We start from the raw sequence: 22,094 nt of genomic DNA, 5'->3' as shown, positions 1-22,094 counted from the left end.
CAGTGGTTATTTTAACAAACAGTGCATGCTGACATGTTAGCGTCAAACATCAGGGTAAGCAATTCTGTTAAATCCTTTCATAAAACATGTCGCCTAATAGTAAGAATTTTAAAAAAATCATTTTGCTGTTTTATGGTGTTTAAAAAAACTAAACAGTATCACTTTGAGTGCTCACCATCATGCTTAAACTCTAACGACGTTGCAATAAATGAAAATGAAGTGCTCCGTTTCACTTTTGGATGTTATTATGGATTAAAAACAACTATGACATGAAATCAAATGACCTTCAAGTCTGCAGACGGTTTCACTCAGAAACAAGCTGATATGTAAATAAAGAGAGCAGATATGAAGTGACTGATAAAAATTTATCAAAGCTGGTTTGTTTTTTCACAATATGGTCGTACACGTAGCTCTGCATTCATTTATTATAACACACCGGGCAATACAGAAGAGTTTTAGAAGCCGAATTTAGATGCAACTATAGTTTTGGCCAGCACACAGATATAAAACCTTTAGAGCAAAATTTATGTTAAAAGAAAAAAAAAAAGACCAACTAGCATTAGTACTCTAAACAGGACTATAACGCTCCACATGACAACAACTGAACAGCTTCCACATGATGTCAGTAAACAATGCTTGAGGTTTGAAAACATTAAAACAATCTAAAAATAACATGGGAGTAAAATATAATTTTTTATTTAAATTAGAGACTAAGCAGTAAAAAAAAAAGCCAAGTTTCAGTAACATCAGAAAATTAGAGGGCATTTAGGAATCATTGCTTAAAAAAAAAAAAAAAAAAAAAAAAAAAAGACCTTAAAAGAGCTTAGTGGGGTTTTATTTGCTTATCTTCTTTTTCCTTTATTTTGTAGAGAGGGGCAAATAAATTAAAACAAAATAAACTTACAGAGTAATAATATTGGTATGTGATTTTAAATTCTGTTTCGACTCACAATTTCAAAATCGTTACATCCCCATTTTAAAATGCATGCACTACTAAAGGAAGAGTTGAAAATTTTGGGAAATGTGCATTTTGTGTTTCATCAATACCATTTTAAAATACTAACAAAATTAAGCCAGTGAAGGGCCTTAACACGTCATTCATTTGGTGGCCAACAGGGGGCAGCAACTCTGGTTTCACAACTGTATAGACGTCTAAAGGAAATGGCTCTACGCTCTTTTAATCTGTGAGTTTACAGATGAAACACATGTGGCCTCGATCGCAAGTTCCACATATTAATTTTGGGTCCAGTTTGTAAGTGGTGACCTCATTAACAAAACAGAGGCTGCTTTACTTTGTAATTGACAAGTTGCTAACCTATGATTGTGCAATGTCATTGTTTTTTTTAGTCAGACCCACCCCTCATTCATCATGCACAGTTTCAAATCATAAAAATGGCAAAAACAGAAACCCCTCGGCTCAAGCCTTCATTAACCCAAAGGTTGACACTGAGGTGGCGATGTCCATCTTTTAGTTACAGTCTGTTGGCAAGAAAGCATTGAAGCAAATACATTTTTAAAACAGATTTCCCAAAATGTTGAACTACTTCTTTACAAAAAAAAAAAAGTTTCTTTGTCATTTCAGAAGATGCCCAAAGCCATTTATTCATCCATCCATGGAGATATAGCAGAATAATGCTTAACACGATGTGTTCTGAGTACACTTATGACGCAACCCATTGCATTTTTGAGCTTTTTGTTGAAGTAAATTGCTTATTTATTGGGCTTCATCTGCCTTCCATTACAGCTTTTGAGTCAAGACAAGTCAATAAATCAGTGCAAAGTGGATGATTCATGGAAAATGCTGGCAGCTCAAACTCTCACCAAAATCACATTACATCATCAGTAATCCTCACGTCTCAACCTTAGATGGCATTAAATCTATCGAATCACCCGTAGGGAAAGCAATTAAATAATTTGCCATCTAGAAGCAATTAGCTTTGTCATGAGCAGATCCACTGACATTTTGAGCTGGACAACACCGACATTAGCATGTCAACGATAGCAGTGACTCAATAAGTTTCTGGTGTCCCAGATTAAGAGCTGAAACAATTTGCCAACTGTGCATTTCTTTGTCTTTGCCTCCAGATTTAGGATGAAATAATCTATAATGGAAACTAGTGTTGGATATTTCTTACCATTTTCTCACATTAAATGCAAGCAAAAAGCAATAAATAAATGTTAGCTGCAGCTTTAAAGGTGCAGACACACTGAATGACCAACTGTAATTAAATGATGGGTGAAAATGTGACTAAAATCTAAAAGAGGGAAAAAAAAAACCATGAAACCAAAAACAATACAGAGGAAAAGTGTGCGTTTGACTCAAAGAAGGTGTATAAAACTGATGAAGCTAAAAATCTCTGTAGTGTCTGTATTTATTGTGCAATTCAAGGTGTGTCAATACAAACACTGATCCAGATTCACTAAAGCATGAAGGAAGAGCGATGCCAAGTGTGCACACTGAGCGAAGATGAAGAGGAGAGCTGAATGCTTCAGGTTAGATTTAATCAATCATGCTCATGCATTGAATTACTTTAGACAAAGTATTCCTGGGTGATTCTGCAAAATAACATAGACAACAGTGAATGCATTTGAGGCTTGTATTTTTAGTCACTGCTGCAATTATTCTTGAAGGTACAGGTACAGGGTCAGGTTAGTACATAAAGGAGGACTTTCCTGCCCAGAAACTCAGAACAGATCAGTAAGAATGCAGGAATGAATGGATCAGTCCTGCAGTTAAAGGGCGAGTGCCTGAAATTTGCAGTAAAGATGGTTGATTGCTTCCTCATTACTCTTTTTAAAGGCTGCAAATAAATGTCCAAAGCATCCCCAAATAGAAAGTAATAGTGGTGCAATTAAATCAAGAGATTGCCCTGCAATCTAGTCTTAGTGAATCTGGACCCGAGTTCATAGATCATCAAGTAACTTTCAGGGTTTCTGCAGTTCTGAATGTAAGAGGTACAATAAAAAATGAAAAATGGCAACAGACCCGTCTGACACGGTGCATAGACTGGAATACATAATATACACACAGCTTTGACAATCTGAACCGTGGCTTACAGAGCAAATGGCATTTCTAGAAACTATCGGCCTGGGCTACATGAAGCTGCCGGCTTTGGTCTACCGAATAATCTGACTGCAACACAAGAAAGAGCGCAATATATATAAAAAAAATAAGTAAATCTAACAGAAACATAATTGTAAGTTATTTCTAGTTAAAAGACTATGGCATCTGTAATTGTCCATTTCAGTCGGCAGATTATTATTGGGGGGGGGGGGCTTTTTATTTGTTCCCCGCTGAGGGTGGCACATGATGTCATAAGGGCTCGTGTTCGTTTACAGTTTGCATGTCTGCAAGCTCAGCAGTTGTCCCATGTTTGTCGTTTGAGGTGAGTTCCAGTGCTGTACAAGAAGAGGCATGCAGCCGTACAAGTTGCATGCGCGCCGGGGTGGAAGCGTCAAGTCCACTCCTGATCGAAGCTCAAAGATTAGGCTCAGACATTTATTGTTAAAGCAATGAATGTAACAGTGTCCTGATTGAAATCTTTTTACACGGTGAAGCATCTGTTAGACTTCCTGCCGCCTCTGAAGGTTATTTTAATTTTTTTTTTTTTTACACAACCATCGATGGGACTAGTTTGAGACATTAGAGGACGACAATGCAACATTTAACTAAATGCGATTGTTCACGAAGAAGAAGAAATGTGTAGTTCTTGTCTTGCCAATGATATGAACACACAAAGAGTGGCAATGAATTTACCACCAACCTGTATGGGTTTCTTCAGAGGGCAACTCCTAGGCAGGTTAACGAGGGAAAACAGAAAAGAAGTGCTCCTGCTGGTGACCAATGGAGTCCAACATGATGGGAGGTGGTTAAGATTGTAACAGGAAAAAAAAAGGTAATAAGTTCCAGTCCCAGTTTGGATAGCAGGTAAACAATCAAAGCCACCTCTACGTGACTTTTTTTTTTTTTTTTTTCGGCCCTCATGTCCCCATTTTTTCAATTTTCCTGGCCAGTGTCAGACCTTTACTGGTTAGAATGGAATGACCAGAAGAGATGGACTTTAAGCCTAGCCCTGGATAACTGGACTGCTATCAAGGTCACATCCAGCCCAGGCTGGACATGTGTGAAGGTGGAAGAGAGGAGACTTGTTAGAGGATGGCTTGTGGCATTAATAGCTGGCCTGAAATTATCCTCCATGACGCTCGTAGCATCTAGTAGGTTAATCTGCGTGAATACTCCTCCGTATTTTAAGTTCCATGAAGGGAGCTGGGAGCATTTCAGTGCCCACCTGGCAGGGTTTGTTTGTTGGCTCGGGTAGGTCTGGGTGGATCAGGACTGAACTGTGGGTTGGCTGGTGACTGCGGGCTGGTTTCTCTCTGGGTCGCTGGCAGCAGTCAGATGTGGCTGGGTCATAAGAGGGGCGCAGAAGGCTGAAGGGGGAGAAAAGAGGAAGTCAAAATCAGATTAAAAACAGCTATATCAGGTTAATTACAATTTTAAAATCATACTTCAAGAAGCTTCTGTCTTTTATTCCAGTCTTGGCAACTGTATATCCAACCTTAGCGCATACTGCTGCAGAGACAAGTAAGTGAAATTCCAACTCTGAGGTTGCTTAGAATGAGCTTTTCATATTTTATTTTATTTATTTATTTTTTATCCCCTGGTAGCTGCTGACTGTTCCACTGTGTATGTAGGGCACATACAAACACCTTATCTAACAACGTAAACCTAACCACCCTTTGGCTATGCAAATAATGCACTGCTACGCTATCTTACACCTAATCCAAAAGTGTTATCCTAACTCTAGACATTCAATTTAAATTAATTTATAGTATTGGTATCCTTGTTGTAACGGACATTTGATTTAATACTTGTGTTGGTGTGTCTGCACCGCTCTGCTCTGCTAACACATGTGAAACTGAGATGTTTATGTTGGAATTGGAGCCAATAAATATTTTTAATATTTTACTGAGGGGGAAAAAAAAAAAAAGACTTCACAAGTAAGAGAAAACTAGTATCCATCTACATTAGCAGGCCTATAGCCCACACTGTAGATTTAACACTGTACTGTAAATCAAGGAAAAGTTAATATTTAATGACTGTGAATAGCCACATCAAAATGACCCTGAGAAATGAACAAAATAAGCTGTTTGTCTGTGCAACCCAACCATAAGTTAGAAAGCCCAACCACTAATTAAGTTACACAGACCACTTTCTCAGTATGTTCAAACCAACTGTTTATATTCCAAGTTTCACTTTTAAAATCATCATCCTTTGTATCTTACCTTCCTGCTTTTGCTAGTTGAGGCTTATCCACACCATCACTTTCCTGTAGGAGAAGACAAAGGCACACACTTTCAAAAGAAAGCCAAACATTGACATATGGAACATGAAATTAATAAGGTATAACTCTTCTGCCCTACTGTAAGGCCTCATCTTATTCTAAGATAAAGCAAATCTCTTATTTTACCTATAGGTTTTAGGGGAACTTACCTTTAAAAACTTTCTTATCGTACAATAGACCTGGAAATTACTTCAAGAATATCCAAGTTATCTATATAACTAGTTTTATGTTTTAAACAGCAAGCTATAAATTAGCCAAAGGAAACAAAGCTATTACAAGAGGGGGAAAAGGGTCATCAGTTTGTTTTTCCCCATCTTACAAATGTAATGCTGTGCAAAGTTAACTTTCACATTTCGGTTAATGTGATATAATACTCCATATCCCATCTGAATAACTTAATTTGGACCTCCCTTTTCACAGGACAAATGCTAAAAATATCCCATAATCGTATCATCTGACAGCAAGCAGAAATAATGAGCACACAACAATATTGTACAAAGTGCCACCAACACGACATTACCATGCTCACGTTATGACAGCACCTAATGTGACACGGGTAAGGAATAAGAGACATGCAGGTGCAAGACGACTAGAACAACACAGTGACTGATGCAGTGAATGAGCATGACGATGGTAAGTGGACAGCAGGACCAGTTTTTTCTTTTTTTTCTTTTTTTTTTTAAACGGATGAGTGAGTAAGCAGAAGCTGCGTGCTGCCAGGCAGGCAGCGGACATGCAACACGGAGCGTGAAGATGGGTGAGGATGGGCCAAGACGGCTTTGTTTACGTGACAACATGGATGGATGACAACGTGACACACACAAAAAAAAATAAATTTTTTTTTTTTAAAAAAGCAGTAGACGTGGCTCTTACAAGTCATTTTAAATCTGGTACGCTCTCCCCAGGTCTATCTTCCACTACTGGGTTGACTGAAGTTGGCGACTGGGGCTCAGGTGGCGGCATTGGCATAGGCAGGGGGATGGGCATGCTCTTTCCTTCTGGGGTTTCTGGACCCAGATTAGATGTAGGCTGGCCTATGATTACTGTGTTACCTGTTGGATTGGAGCATGAAAACACGAATCCTGAAGTGTAAGAGCATGTTTAATCCACTGATGATGCAACAGAGACCTTAGGGCTGAGTTTGATTTTTGTATTTATTTATTAAAGTTAGTGTTTAAACTCTAGAAAGAAAGAAGTAAAAAATTTTTTTAAAGAAAAGCTCAATTTAAAAGCAATAAATAAAGAAATAAACAAACACCTAAGCATGTTACAGTTTATGCATCCGTTATGCTTTACCACACGTTCAGATTTTAACACAGTCGAGCAAAGACAGGTTATTCTGTAAAATGTGTACACAGAAAAGTCCCCACTTCAGCAGGCCTGCTGAAAGAAAAGAGCTACATCATGAAGAAACAGTTTAACAGTTCTAATGAAACGAGCCAGAGGCAGAGGAGAAGCGGTTGTAGCTTCTTGTGCTCTACAGCCACATCCAACAGAAATATTTGCAGAATTTACAGCATTTCTTTTTAAAGAGATCTACAAAATAGCATTACCACATCACTTAATGTGATTAAATGCCTTTTTCCCTTCTTTTCTGAAGCCTTGATTATACCTTCTGCATCTGTGAGCCCGCTTGGGTCAGTGTGGATGTCTGTATGCTGGCCAATTTCTTGTGACCCCGCAGGACTTTAAATTACAATGCACCAACTGTGTACGTGCCCCAGATGGCAAATTTCAAGCAGACTTCAAAGAAACATAACAGCAATGACTACGCGAGTGTCTCCAGCTGTCTGGAGTCTAATCAAAGCTTGAGCTGTCAGCACTATTGGTCTCTGCACACTGTTTACTTCAGGTCTTACTCCATTTATTAACACTGCTGAATAGTTTCTGAAAAGCACATGTCACAGATTTCTTCAAGAGTGATCACAACTAAACTGGAAGGGGGTGAAAAATAAAACAAACTAGACTCATCAGCAGATTAATCTGCAGAAAATAACTTTAGAAGAAAGACATGACAATTTTTTCATGTTTATCATAATGATTCTGTGTAGAATAAATTTGTACAAGCACTGATTCCATTTTACACATCACATACACACAGCCTCAGGCTCATATTCTACCTGAGAACATTTACTGGATGACTTTATCAAAGTGGTTGACATTTAATTAGTGGTGGCTACAGTTTTTTGCCTCTATGACGCAAGTAAAAAAAATAAAAAATAAATTATAATTATAATTATAATTAATAAATTAAAAAAAATTACAATTTAGCGCAAATCTGATGAGAAAATAAACAAAAGTCACACCTAATAAAGAGCAAGTGTGCTCGAATTTTCATGGTGCAACAAATCTGAACCATTAAAATTGAAAAATATTTATACATTTCATCCCAAACTCACATCATTTAGTTCAGCTTGAGCCGAAATGATGGAAAGAGAGATTGTAGCCACCAAATAATCACACCAGAGGAAGTAAAAGCCCACCAGCGCACACTCATTTGTCTTGCTTGGTCTGCTTTTGGCAGCGGCTGACAGCGTCAGTTGGTTGTCACCCGTCAGCCCTCAATAACTTTCCCCATTCCCTTTGTGGCTGCCTCCTGAGGCATGCTAGTTTTCTAAATACTGCTCCCCTAACTACGCCCACAGACCTCACACAGTGGAGGCTGTGGCCTGTGGGGGTGTGCTTGGTGAGTGGTTGCCCTTGTGAAAAAGACTTCATAGTCTAATCCACTGACCCTGCGATGTCAACCAAATCCATCATTTTTTAATGATCTTATTTGGGTTTCAACTGAATTATAATTAAATACTTGCAAGATGTTTCCAAAGTTACCAGTAACAGTGTTAAATAACCTTGGATTATGATTTTTCTTACCTCCGTCCTGATCTGCTTTGATCTGGGCCTCCAGGTCTTCGGGGTTGACGTACTGGTAGTTTTCATCGTCATCTGGAGGTTTGCACTTCCCGCAGCAGAAACAGCAGCAGCAGCAACAGCAGCAGCAAGTGAATAATGTACAGCACAGCACCAGACCCTACAGGGATTAACATGCAAACAGATTTTTAGCCATATGACACAGAGGATCTAAAAGAACTTTAATCTTAATCTTCAACAAATTATTGACAGCAAACAGTGAGGATTTCATCCAATCCTTTATAAACAGATTACAGATGTCATTTTGCACAGTCAGTGCTGCTGTCACCATATTCAGGACTCATGAATGTGTAACAATCATATTTCATCTAAGACAATCACATAAAGAAAGAAAGAAAAAAAAACACTCCCCAAAAATGTTTAACTTTGTAATTTCCCTAAATGGATTTTAGAGGCACAGAACATCTTTTGAGCGCAGGGACTGTAAAACCACATTACGAGCCTCACAAAGCCAGCATTCACTGCAGTTATGTTCACACTCACTGTACTGTTATCCATCTCTAAACACTGACTATGAGGCACAGATGGAAAAGGTGCATTTCTGCAGACGCAGAGGGTGACAGCTCACACCAGCAAGAAAACACCAGATCACGTTTCACATTGTACTCACGCTACAAAGATTGATCTAGCCTACTATAACCTGTAGCCACCAATCAGGAATCAGCCTGGTAAAGCACGGGGTGCTGGAAAATTAGTCATGTATGCAGCTCCTTTATTAAACTGATCACTACTTTGCTCTTAAAAAAAAAAAAAAAAAACCAAAAAAAAAAAAAACCAAAAAAAAAACAAACCTATTAGCTCAGTTAACAGTTACAGATTATTATAAAATCAAAAATAATCCTGTTTAACACAAACAGCAGGTCAGTTTATTCTACCAAACTTCTAATACACAGACCTTGAACTGTATTTACAATGTGTTGCTGTTACAATATGCACCACTAAGTACACATTCACTCATTTTTTTTGAAGTACACTGCACATTACCAAATAAAAGGCATAAACCATTTTGTCCCATAATGGTCAAATATATTTAGTAAATCCAGCTGAGCCACTTTCACACACGGCTGGGTTGTTGGGACAATGCTGGGAGAATCAGGTCTGCATATTTCACAGGAAGGAGCCAACTACAGATGTGTGCTGCCTTAGAAGAGCACGTATAAGTCAGGACATATATTTCTTTATTCTCACATAGGCTTAATTGGACATTAAGCCTATGTGTACCAGTGGGCTGTCAGGTTAAGGACCTTTGTACTCTGAGACAAAGCTATTTAGGATAATATCAAGAATGTTTGAAAACAGTTTAGAAGTCAGAGATTGCACACAAAAACACCAACCTTAAACCACCATTTGGACATGAGAAAGTAGTATTTGACGCTCTCCTCTCCAAACTGTTCGGACACATAAAGGCCCATGGAGCCATATTCGTCGTAAATCTTCCTTTTGTTCTCATCATTTAAAATTGAGTTCGCATTGTTGATCTCCTTAAACTTCTCCGCTGCCTCCGGGTTGTCTGGGTTCTTGTCCGGGTGGTACTTCAGTGCTAGTTTTCTGTCAGGAGAGAAAGGAAAAGATAAACAAAATTATTGATCGTCTGCTCCAAATGTGCCAGAAAGAATCTGCTGCAAGTGTGAGTGAGGAAGAAATATCATATGGTTCCCTCACAGGCTCAAGCCCAGGATGTCATTGTTTAAAATTACATGCACATAAAATTACAACCATATTATTTTCCACCACTTTCAACTCTAATGACTGGCTTAATCTTTTTCATATTATATTGTAGACTGTATACTGTACTCCTATCTAAAACTGATGAAAATAGCCTGACCATGGAACTAATCGTAGTATCCGATAGTTGTAGCCGTAACTATAACATTAAATACCTTAGTGAAAATCTCAGATGAAATTGTAAACGATTGTAAATTGTTATAAACTGCAAAGCCGGTGGAATGTCAACATGTCAGCTTGGGTTCTGGAAACTTTCAAACTGTTAAAAAATAAATAAATAAAAACTCTATAATGTCACAAGTCTATCCCACACATGAAACTACATTAATGTAAACAAGCAGCAGTATTATTTGTTTGTTCCATGAAAGTAAAATTAAAGCGTTAACTGTGATTTTGAGGCAGCTAATCAATTTGCATTTTCCCTATTTTTTCCTGATTTATAAGAATTTGAAGTGTCCGAAGAATCTCAAGTAAATGTATTACAGATATCATTTGAAATGCTTTCATGTCAGTCGTCTGCACTTTTACAGACAGAATTAACAGACAACTTGTAAAGAAATGTTTCTGAACAGCACTTGAGTTATCTGGCAGCTTATGTGATTAAACACTATCAGGGACACAAATACACACATTTGAACAGTGTAGTTTCCCAGTCTGTTCTGGAGAAGGAAACCACTGAAACGACTTAAAGTGGCCCTATTATGTTTATTCTTGTGGCTCATACTAAACATGACCATCATCAGTATTCAGATTTAAACTATATTTTTCTACTCCTGGACCTGTATGATGTGCCAAATGATGCGTTTGAGGTGTGCTGGATTTGCTGCAAGCAAAAAAACAGGTGTGACAACTTGGGTAGGGATTGCTTTAGCACTGGAACAGGAACAGAAGAAATTAAAACGGGAAGGATCTTTTCAAAGGCTTCATCTTTTCCAACTGCTACAGCATCTCGTTTTGAGCCCTCTGAGCTCCTGTAATGATATATCATAGAAATCGCAGTAAAGACTGACCCACTTGTACACTTCCGTCTTCAGCTTGGCAGCACTGTGCACATGTACAATGAGCCAGAATGAGACCAAAGCGCACAAATGGTCACCATTCATACGATCAAGAGTGGCAAGTTTAAACTGAGTATAAAAAGATGATCTCAGGCACAGAATCCACCTGCTGTTCAAGCCTTCTGTTTCTGTTTGCAGACAAAGAAACTTGGGAGCTGTAATTTGTGAATCATGCAAAGCCACTCTAACGGTCCAAAATTAAGAATATGGGCAAAGAAAAAAAGAAAAAGAAAAAAACTTTAATAAAGAGAAGTAACTAAAGTGCAGCTTACCTGTACGCTTTCTTGATTTCCTCTGCAGACGCTCCTTTCTCCAGACCTAGCACCTTGTACACACTCTCCCCAGAGGTGGACATCTTCCTTTGGGGGCGGGAGGAGTTTGGTTCAGCCATGGCTCACCTCTGTAATTAAAACTTATTAGGAGGTGCTGATACATAAAAAGCTCAGAATTCAAATAAGATTTATTTAAAGAATCTAAACACTCAGGCCAGTGTTAATTACCAAAGTAGTGCAGAAGGTGAGGTTCACAAAGGCAGAGGTGGTGTAAATAAAGAAGTAAATAAAAAGAAAATAAGGACACACCAGACAAAATAAAGAGTGCTACAAAAAACAAAAAAACAACAAAAAAAAACATAATCATAACATCCTCGGTTTGATCTGTATCTTACTTCCTGGTTCCTTGTCTGCCTCTCTACTGTTGTTCAGCATACCTCAACTTTATGTCTGACCTTTATTGTTTCCGTTCACTACAGTGCTTACTTAAAATGCAATTTTCTCTAACAGTGAACAAATAACAGCTTTAAAAACCCAATGTAGACTAAAAAGACAAACTGACGTAGTAGGCCAAGCTCTGGTAAATGTTCAATACTGAAACATTTACCAGCTAAAGAGCCACAAATTTACTTAAAGACTAAGTAAAATGGGAATATAGTGTATGCTTTCTAATGACAAGCAACGGTGACTGCACAAGTTGCAGATGTACAGTTGCATGTTACACAGGATCTGTGTAGCATTAGATTGTCTCAGTTGCTTTCGATTGACCAGTTTTCCCATTTCTCAGCCTGTCCTCATGTCTTCTGGTTTCAATAAGCTAAGATCACAATAGCAAAAAGCTCAGTGCTGCACTTCACATGCCAACGTGGCACATCACGATGGCCGTCTCCAAAAACGCCCTTCATTCACCACCAATGATGATGTTGCTGTAACACTGCTAGATTTGAAAATAACTTTCTGCAACAAGCTTCACAAATCAGCTTAAACTTGACAGTAATTAGTTCTATTGCACCTTCTGGGCAAATCCTGTCTTTTTAAGGCAGCTTTGGTTGTGCACATCTTCGAGGCAAATGCAGTTATTTTTGTCATCTCCGCCTCCTTCAGTGAAAATGCAGAGAGAAATGTTTAGAGAAAAGGGTATAACATCATACTAGCAACCCTGAGTATGCAAGCCACTGAGAAGAGAGTAGGAGCAGCCTCCTTTATGGAGGCAATGAATCACAGAAGTATTTAGAAGCAGAGAGTTAGTGTTTCACAATTACTCCATACAAAATGGATTTCTGATGAACTACGATTAATGTACGCGTACACAAATACACTCACATTGAGTCATACTGAGCCACACGAATAATGCCACCCAGGTCATTGACTAAAGAAGATTACATTTTGCTGATCTCACAGATTACCCGTCCAAGTCCATGTCAGACAGGGCCAACGTTCTGGTCAGAGGCCAGCAAGACAACTCCACAGATATGTGCAACAAACCAATTGACTGTCATAAGCTGTAACCCTTGTAATTCTACATCCTGAATCCAAGGAATCCTTGACAGTAAATAATTAACACAAAAATGAAACACAACTAAGAGATGTATTCACACAGGATTAATATTTCCATCTGGCACACTTTGCCTTTGGGATTTTTATTCTACTCATTACAGACGAGGCAGATTTGCAAAAGGATTAAATTTAGATGAATATGTAACAGTTACTAATTAGAGAGACCACAGCTAACACTACAGATTTGTGAATGGGGCTTTTGTTATGTCATCTAACCATTACAAAGTTCCATGCCATTAATATATGAACTCAGATATTAACTTTATCAATATTGTACCATTCTGAGTAATGTCTGTAAGAATTAACTAGTTCCTCTCATTTAATTGTGCAAACTGAAACATGTTTTTGAAGTGATTATAATTAAGCGGGATCTACTATGCTTATTTCTTGCTCCATATCTTATTTTTGTTTTATTCCTGGACTAGAGTAGCTTTGCATGAATCAAAGATTAAAGTTATCCTTATTTATGTTATACTGGGTCTTGGTCCAGCCCCTTAATTCGCTGGTCTGACAAACAAAACAAAGCTGATGAAATGGTCAGACATAACAGAATTGCACATCAGATAAGCAAACATTGACTCTCTGCCTTTAACATATACAGGAACCCTGGAATATCTTCACACTTAAACCTCATTTTGTGCCATTTAATGGCAAGCAAATGTCTAACTGCAAGCAAAACATCTTGTGTTGCTGAGGGTGTCCTTCAAAGAAAAGCCTTTGCTTCTTTTATCAAATCTGCAGTTTAATGTTAATTTTGCATTTAACAAGAGGGAAAAAGATCAAATTCAATTCAACCTCTAGCTCAGAACCAGTGAGAGAAAAGAACTTTGTTGATATTGCCTTCTCATTCAGATAGTTAAGAGCCCCCTGATGTGAGAACAAAATAATTGGCTTCACACAGCTTACGTGGATTTGCAATTTTAACAGATGGTACTTAAAGGTAGCATATTTTATTCTCTTGGTTCCCAATTCAGTCAGATCTACAGATTTAGGTCACTTTAGAATTTATATAAACACAGAGCAGACAAAACAAAACCTCTGAAACACCCTGGTTGTATGACGAATATTTTTGGAAAAAATTGCAGCTCATAAATGTGAAACTCAAGTTCTCTCAGCTCAGTGGATTCACAGCTGGCTGATTTAGGAAATTACCTTGCTCTGGTAGGAGTGTCTCTGCAGGATAACACTGATAACACACTCAATTAAAGAAAATAAAATCGAATAAAATAAATGGCATTTATATTTCACTGTATAAAATAAATCTGTACAGAAGGATACATCTTAGAATGAACTCCTGAGTCGATAAGCAGAAGTGTCATAATGAGCACACGTGACAACCACCGTATTGTCTGCCAGACTGTACCGCTGGAGGACTCTCACATATTGCATAACAAAGTATGTTTAGCACCCTTTTATTACAAAGCATTTGTTAATTCTTCTTACAGTCTGACTTTCCATTTACAAGTAAGCGTTTATGTGTTCTTTCCCACTTTCTGTATATCCACCACTTTGGACCTCCATCAGTTTGCCTACTGCACCAACAGGTCAACAGAGGACACCATCACCACAGCGATCCACGTTGCCATGACTCATCTGAACAATCCCAGCTCTTATGTCAGAATGATGCTCAGTGGCTTTGTACCTGTACTAAGCACAATGACAACAGTGCATCTAATCTAAAGAAAAATCTATTTGAATAATAATAATAATAATAATAATAATAATAATAATATCCAAAATATAAATAAAATAATAACTGGGTTGTGCTAAAAATGCACACTGGAGACTGGAAAAAAAGACAAAATCCAGTAAGGCTTTTGACTGAAATAAACCCTCCAAATAAGAGTTCAAAAAGGACAATTTTTCCTCTGTGATGGAAGCTCTGCAGGTCCAGATGGCGTTACTGCTGGAGCCAAGAGAGCTGATGTAAATACATCTCCAAACAAGGTGCACAAAACAAGTGGCAGGCATGCAGGCAGGAGGAGCAGCATTTATACAGACAAGCCTTCAATATTCCTCCTAAAATAATCCTTTGTGATCACCAAGCAGCTCTGAGGAAATGTACTACGCTTTGATCAAACTGCAACTCACAGCGAAGCAATCGATCGAGGCCCACTCAGCCAGGTCTATTAGGTTAATTAGCCAACTGCAGTCTTTGTGGTGCAGACTTTAGAAATCCGCCCAGCATGTATGCAAATGGAGCTCGCCGATATGAAACGACAATATGAAAATGAACCAACAGGAGTACAAAAGCTGGAAACGCAGGAAAGAGAAAGGAGTCACTGCCAAGCATTAGACAATGAGCCTTTTAAAGGGAAGATATTTATCAAAGTTTAACCACCATTTGTTTGAGGCTTTTCGCTGAGACAGTGTCAGATCAGAGAGGGAGAGAAAGTAAGTGAATCAGTTTTACACAGGTCTAGCTGACAAAATGAGACACTTTCAGCCAAAAACACAAGCAGGTTTGTGGTAGAGATGAGCCTGAACAGTCAACTAGAGGATCAAACCTTGCTGCTTGATGTTTGTTGTTTACCAGAAATGCTAGATGATGAATCTACTCATGTAAAATAATATTAACCTACAACACCACCTTCCGCTAATCAGGGCTGCAGAGCCTCTATCTTTTTGAGATGGGAAGATTCAAATAGATGTAAATAAGCAAGATAGGTTGACAGCCCTGTGAAGCAGCAGAATTCCAACTAGAGCTGGGCAATATGAGGAAAATCTAATATCGCAATTGTTTTAGGCTATATCGCAATACACAATATTTATATCATGATATGTTTAAATAACCTCCATAAACAAAAGTTATTTTCAACCATATAGTGCCTAGAATTGCACATGTATACACATTCAAATCGACCATTCAATATTTTTATTTCTACTTTGAATACAAATAATCTGAATGAATTAAAATGTTTTATTTTAACCATCAGTTGCACACAGAGGTTTTTCACAAACGGCTATAATGTGACAGTAAGCCTCTTGTACTAGGCCTTTAACAAATGAGTACATCAAGCAAATAAGCAGAAAAACAACTGAGATTAAAAAGATGCTCTTTTGTACTTGTAACATAAAAAATGTAAGATGAAAGCTGTGATTAATAATGCATGGGAGAAAAAAAATCTCAGTGAATTACATGCAGACATACTCCAATGGTTACGATAAAGCCACTTTAACCATCATAACCACAGCCTTTAACCACAGCCCGGCATAATATACAAAGTCAGTCACAGATTAACCACTAAATCACAGAAAAAGAGGTGTTTTAAGATTATGATTTTCACTTTAAGATTATGATTTTGACAATTAGGGCTCTGCATGGACAAGCACCAACATACATCAGTGATCTTTTACATCCTTACATCCCCAGCAGGTCCCTGAGGTCATGTGATCAGGGCTTGCTGGTTGTCCAGCACACGAGGTTGAAAACAAAAGGTGACAGAGCTTTTGTAACTGTGGCCCCAGACTTTGGAACGCTCTCCCATTGAGCCTGAGACCTGTGGACTCAGTCACGTCTTTTGAAAAACAGCTAAAAACTGATCTTTTTAAACTTGCTTTTGGTTGATTTTTGTTTTTATGTTTTAGCTTCTGTGAAGCACTTTGTGATTTTATTCTTGAAAGGTGCTATATAAATAAAATTTTACTTTGCTTTTTTCAACTGTAGATTAACCATTGAATGTTAGAGAATTTTCATTTCCTGCACTCATTCTACAGCTTAAAATTAAATATTCCATTTTTTAATATCCTGCTTGTTACGGAATAATGTGTGGATAGCTTCCAGTACTTTTTCCTGCAATTTTACATTCATTTCTTAAACTATAAGCCCAAGCAGCCCTGCTACAACAGCTTTTCCTCATATTGGGAAAAAACTGAGATGAATTATTCTTCTTAAGATGCCATAGGCTGTTCATCATTTTTATAAAAGAAATGTTTAATAAATGTGCATACTTTCAGAATATGCTTCTTTACATTAAAAGAAAGGGCTGTTGTTTGTTTGCTGTTGTGTGTAATATTCTGGACTTTCAGATATTTTACACACCTTCATTTTTGAATGTGAGACACAAACTTGATACTTGTTGAATCCTAAATAACCAAAAAGTGAAAGTCATACGGACATAAATGTTAACTGTGTAATTTAATGGCTTACTTTTACAATGCCCTCTCTTTGCCACTAGCTATAAACTGTCAAAGCAAAGCAAGAAAAAATAATAATAACACAAATTACACAAATAAAATATCTCTCTCAGTTTTAAAGTGGCTTTAATAAATTCTAGTCCTGGAACGTTGACATTTGCTTGTCTCACTCAAAAATCTCTGCCTCCACTTTAATAATCCAAACTGAGCTAAACTGACTATTCAATTCAGGTTTATTTATTTATTTACAATAAATAAATCCTACAATAATACAAAGAAAACAGAAAACTCCAATAATCATATGACTCCCTTTGAGCCAGCACTTTAGTGACTATGGGAAGAAAAAACTCCCTTTTAATTCGAAGAAACCTTCAGCAGAACCAGGCTCAGGGAGGGCCGGCCATGTGCCGCAACCATTTGGGCGTGAGGGGAGGAAAACGGGACGAATACACACTGTTATGGAGAGCCAGAGATTAATAATAACTAATGATTAAATGCAGAGTGGTGTATAAACACATAGTGAGTGAAAAAGAAACACTCTGTGTTGTTCATGGGAAGCCACCAGCAGTCTAGAGCTATTGCAGTGTAACTAAGGGAGGATTCAGGGTCACCTGATCCAGCCCTAACAATATGCTTTATCAAAAAGGAAAGTTTTAAGCTTAGTCATAAAAGTAGAGAGGGTGTCTGTCTCCTGAATACAAACTGGGAGCTCTCGCCACACAAGCTGAAGGCTCTGCCAAAAGCCAAAAGGCAGTTAATAAAATATATATTTACAATAATACTGACAAATGTACCAGCGCCTAAAACAGCAACTTAAAGAGACAGAGGCAGGCTATGAAAAATCAATATTTAACAGTACTTATCTCCACTGATATAACTGATAATTGACATAATTCAATTTTAAGGATACTTACAAGCACATTTCTACTGGTGATATTTTTGAGCACAGATAAGGAACAGATCCATATTTAGGAGTACTTAAATTATCATTTTCTGAAAGTTATTATTAGTAAAGAAAATAAAGGCATCTGACTTCTGCTTTGCTCCAGCTGAACTAAGCTTTTCTATTCCTTAAGAATAGAGTGTTTGTCAAAAACCACAAGTGAAGAGAATCATGTGAGAACTGCAAGCAAAAACTCCCTAAAAAGTCCTCGATCAGTGAGGACAGCAGCTCTTAAGATAGTCTGCAACACTGCTGGGCTTAAAATAGACGTCTTTGTTGTTGAAAATAACTGTGGCTTTTAAAGGTGTGTAACATGATAACTATGTAATCGAAGCAGTCACCCTGCCACACAGTTTAACAGATCTCTGACACACTGCTGGAAATTCAGTGTAACAGTGAGTTCATTATTACACAATACTGAATATAAACAGTTACACTCCTGGTATGCAGTACTGCAGCTGCTCTTAAAAAGTGCATACCTTTATATGCAGTATGTCTACAACTGGGGCCTACTGCATCTTATTATATTGCAACTTAAACTTTGACCATCTTGTTGTGGGAAGCTGATGGAGAAGATTGTGGCCCCAAAAGCAAGCTAAATGCTTCACCCTAAAGTCTGTAACAAATTTGAAAAGTTTTCTTTTTCTTTTCAAATTTGCAGAGCCTTTCATTTTGATTCAACTGACAAATCAGCTAAATTCAAAAGAGCTACTGCCCTCAAGTGTGTTTAAGGTCATTGTAAAGGACTTGGAGGTACCAAATATCATGTCTGATCACTTCTGCCCCTGTTTGTGCCAAGTCAAACTCTCTCAACCAACCAGCTGAGCAACTGACAGACAACACCACTGTTACTTTGTATACTTAAGGAAACAATCTTTGGCTTTTTCATTCTTCAACCTCAGCTAACACTCTCCGGACAAATTAACGGGTTTAGTCAGTAGCTTCAGGTTATTCTGAAATAAAATCAAGTTAATTTTGTCAATTATGTCCATTATTAGAGTTTGAAAAGAGGAACATACAGGATATGCACACTGTGCAACAACATCTCAATCACACGTCGCTACCCCTTGATCAGTCAGATTTGTCCCTCGCTCTTCACTTGCTCTCGATTTCAAAACACCAAGATAGAGATAGTGAAAAAGCTAAGCCCAAGATTCATGACTGGTGATGGCACACTGACTACATCCATGTTCTACACGGAGCCAAGAAACCAACCAGTATTCTGGATCTAAAATAAGCTGATTATTCAATACTAACTTGAAAGAAACCAAACAGAATTAAAAGCTCTTCAAAAAGTGAACAAAGATTCTTCACTGTTTTTTCTGATTGTAAGTTCAACATTTTAGGTTTCTGAGTGCAGGACAGGGTGGAAAAGAGAAGGGAATTATGATAACGAACCTTTTAAATGATTATAGATTTGGAAAAAAAAAAAAAACATCTGACAGTGGCACTGAGTCTTAAAATAACTGTTGTTTGTCATTTTTTCAAGTTTTTGGGTGTTCGCTACTTGACCTACAGAAACAACAACAACTAAAGCTGCCTTAAAACAACTGAGCCAGTCTTCTCCTTTAAGATCAGGGTCATATGATGGCTATTAAAGTAGATAAAATATGTCAAATTAAATTAAGTGATATATAGTAAACCTTTAAGGCCTGTGGGTATTTGCTTGGTTGGTAATCCAGCCTCGAACATCAACTGCTGCTACAAACGTGCAGCTGTTTTTATGTATGGTCGAATGCATTCAAGCTTCTACTATGGGGAAAAAAGAACAGCTGTACAGCTCACAGAAACAGGACAACAGCCAGCACCACCATGAGCGTTACTGTGCACGTCAGAGTATTTAACATCAATGCATGAGATACTGTTTAAGTTAGCAGCTCAATCATTGAGATTATTGTTAATTTATGAATCCATCTAATGGTACTTCTGCTATGTATGACAAAAGATATTTTCTTCTCATTCATATGTCAAAACTCAGTCATCTTGCTGTTGTCATCAAAATACAAACTCAAATCTTCTTAGTCTAAAGAGAATAAGTAGAGGTCTAATCCAGGGCCTTGACTTACATATTTTGACCAAACCTGTAGAGGTTAAGGGCAGGAAGAATACAGCCTTCTAATCAAATATAGAGAATATTAATATTACAAAGAGAAATATAATAATAAAGATTAGGATCTCAATACTATGGATGCTTAATCAGCATCCACACTAATAAATAAGACAAGAGCTAAGCCTCGTCCAATATCTAGTTTACAACAATGGAGAAAACCAGATAACCCTCACATTTGAGGAGATGAAGCCAGACAGGGAATAATATCAGTATTCCCTTCGTGGAGATTATGTAAGTAAGGAGTACCTGTGATGTTGAATGCAGGGCACAACAATCTATATGTACACAATGTAGATCTTAAATGAGCAGGGAACTATTCTTTAAATGACTTTTTTGACTGCACAGACAACCAAATATCTAACGGAGACCTAAAATTATTTCCCCATTCTTGCCTGTATCTGTGTACTTCCCATTATTTATAGATGAATACAACATATTTTTTTTTCAATTCTGATAAAATGCCAAAAAAATAAACACATGTAGATGATCAGTTTCTTTTTTTTGTTGTTGTTCTTACTTTACACGATTACACATAACAGACACACATAGGTAGGGATTTAACCCAGATCTTCAATTTACTCAATCTTACCAAGCTTATTCTATTTTACAGCAACAGAGAAAACCAGAAAATCCTCACATTTCAGAAGGTCGAAGCTGAAATTATCAAACCGTCTCACAGGTAGGCTGCAGAAGCAGGGTCTTCTTGAGAGATTAAGTGCAGAGGAAAATGGTCTTTTTTCCTAATTGGGTCATTAGATCAAACCTGAATCTAAACAACCTGAATGCAAATCAGGGGCTTAATTTTGTCGGATTCTGATTTTTCATGTATGTGTTGAGTCAAGATAACCTAAATACTATTACACCTCCACCATAATTTAAGCCCACAGCAGGCAGCCCACTGAGAGAAATGGGTTTTGTGGCATGTTAGGATAAAGATGAGGGTGTAATGAAGGAAGGAGTGGCGCGTGATTGTCGTCTGTTTGTCCTTGTGCAGCGCTAATCCCTTTTGCTAATCTCCCAGCACATGGGGAACTACTTTCTATTTTACACCTCGCCATTCATAAATCCGTGATAGCTTGTTTTATTTGGTTTATTCTGCCATTAATTTTGTCTCCATCTTTCTTAATCAACTAAAAATAAACCTGTGGTCCTCACTGTGGCGATGACAAATAGCTAGCCTTGCTTCTATGGAGATCATTCTACTACTAAATACATTTAATTTAAGAAAAATAATTTCATTAATAAATGCACTAAAATATGCATTAATCAACCATAAAGCTGGCAGCAACCAATGTGCACTGGACATGCAGATAGACCAGCCTACATCTATAGTAATGGACATTTAAATGGTAAAATCACATTTAAAATTAGGAGAATTTCCACTACACTGTTAAGACATCAGAACGAGCCAAAATAAATCCATTTCATTTTGATTGCACATTTTTTTTTGGAAAAAAAAACAAACAGGATTTATTTCGACTGCAGAACAAATTCTCAAATTTTCAATCAGTCGGCATCGAAAAATATCTCGCTGCCGAATAAACTAACTCGTTATAAATGAGCTTCATGGTGAGTTTAACAGACTAGGGCGAACCTTAAATTGACAGATTTTTGAATGGGGTTTGGTGTACGTGACCGTGACACCTACCCACGGTTAGCTAACCTCACGCTAGCTAATTTAGTGCCCCCGAACGCCTTACCTTGTGCAAACTGAACTCTGTATATCTCGCTGTACGGTTAGCTGGATCATAGAGGCATCCGAGTTAGGCTCTTATCTCCCAATTAACGATCGGAATAACGGTGCCGTTAGCCCGCTAGCAGCCCTCTGTAGCCGGCGGGTTGCTGCTGCTTCGTGTATGGCTCCTCCTTCCAGGAAATGAAGGAAGAAGTTGCTCAGTTTTGCCAGAGCCGATGTAGGAGAGACGCTCCACATCCCATTAATCCCTTAGCACAAGAAATGGGTGCACTCAGCCGCCGAAGCACCAGGGGGCGACAATCAGATACTTACTAGTAAAGCGC

At 37.8% G+C, this 22,094-nt stretch overlaps 1 protein-coding gene across 3 annotated transcripts; it reads right to left on the bottom strand.

Moving 5' to 3' along the window:
• Positions 1-346: 346 nt before the first annotated feature.
• On the bottom strand, positions 347-22,010 carry dnajc5ga (DnaJ (Hsp40) homolog, subfamily C, member 5 gamma a). Of its 3 annotated transcripts, none has more exons than XM_063494543.1 (7): positions 21,776-22,010; positions 11,329-11,456; positions 9,608-9,821; positions 8,217-8,373; positions 6,219-6,397; positions 5,287-5,330; positions 347-4,431 (listed from the first exon to the last, which is right to left on the bottom strand). In XM_063494543.1, exons 2-5 carry the CDS (start codon positions 11,445-11,447, stop codon positions 6,222-6,224), a joined length of 666 nt encoding a protein of 221 aa, XP_063350613.1. In that variant the 5' UTR covers positions 11,448-11,456; positions 21,776-22,010; the 3' UTR covers positions 347-4,431; positions 5,287-5,330; positions 6,219-6,221. The 3 variants fall into 3 exon arrangements, with proteins under 3 accessions (XP_063350613.1, XP_063350614.1, XP_063350615.1); XM_063494544.1 differs by lacking the exon at positions 21,776-22,010 and adding an exon at positions 13,210-13,222 and having other exon boundaries at positions 11,329-11,458; XM_063494545.1 differs by lacking the exon at positions 6,219-6,397.
• Positions 22,011-22,094: the final 84 nt, after the last annotated feature.

This window comes from Pelmatolapia mariae, linkage group LG15, assembly GCF_036321145.2.
Source record: "Pelmatolapia mariae isolate MD_Pm_ZW linkage group LG15, Pm_UMD_F_2, whole genome shotgun sequence".
Taxonomy (NCBI): Eukaryota; Metazoa; Chordata; class Actinopteri; order Cichliformes; family Cichlidae; genus Pelmatolapia; species Pelmatolapia mariae.
The sequence above is the reverse complement of the archived record's forward strand: the minus strand, read 5'-3'. Positions and strand labels throughout refer to the sequence as shown.

Coding starts and splice junctions, on each gene's coding strand:
- dnajc5ga (XM_063494543.1), bottom strand. CDS start 11,447: ATGGCTGAACCAAACTCCTCCCGCCCCCAAAGGAAGATGTCCACCTCT. Junction 9,822..11,328: donor GAAATCAAGAAAGCGTACAG/GTAAGCTGCACT, acceptor CTCTCCTGACAG/AAAACTAGCACTGAAGTACC. Junction 6,398..8,216: donor CAAAGCAGATCAGGACGGAG/GTAAGAAAAATC, acceptor CCAATCCAACAG/GTAACACAGTAATCATAGGC.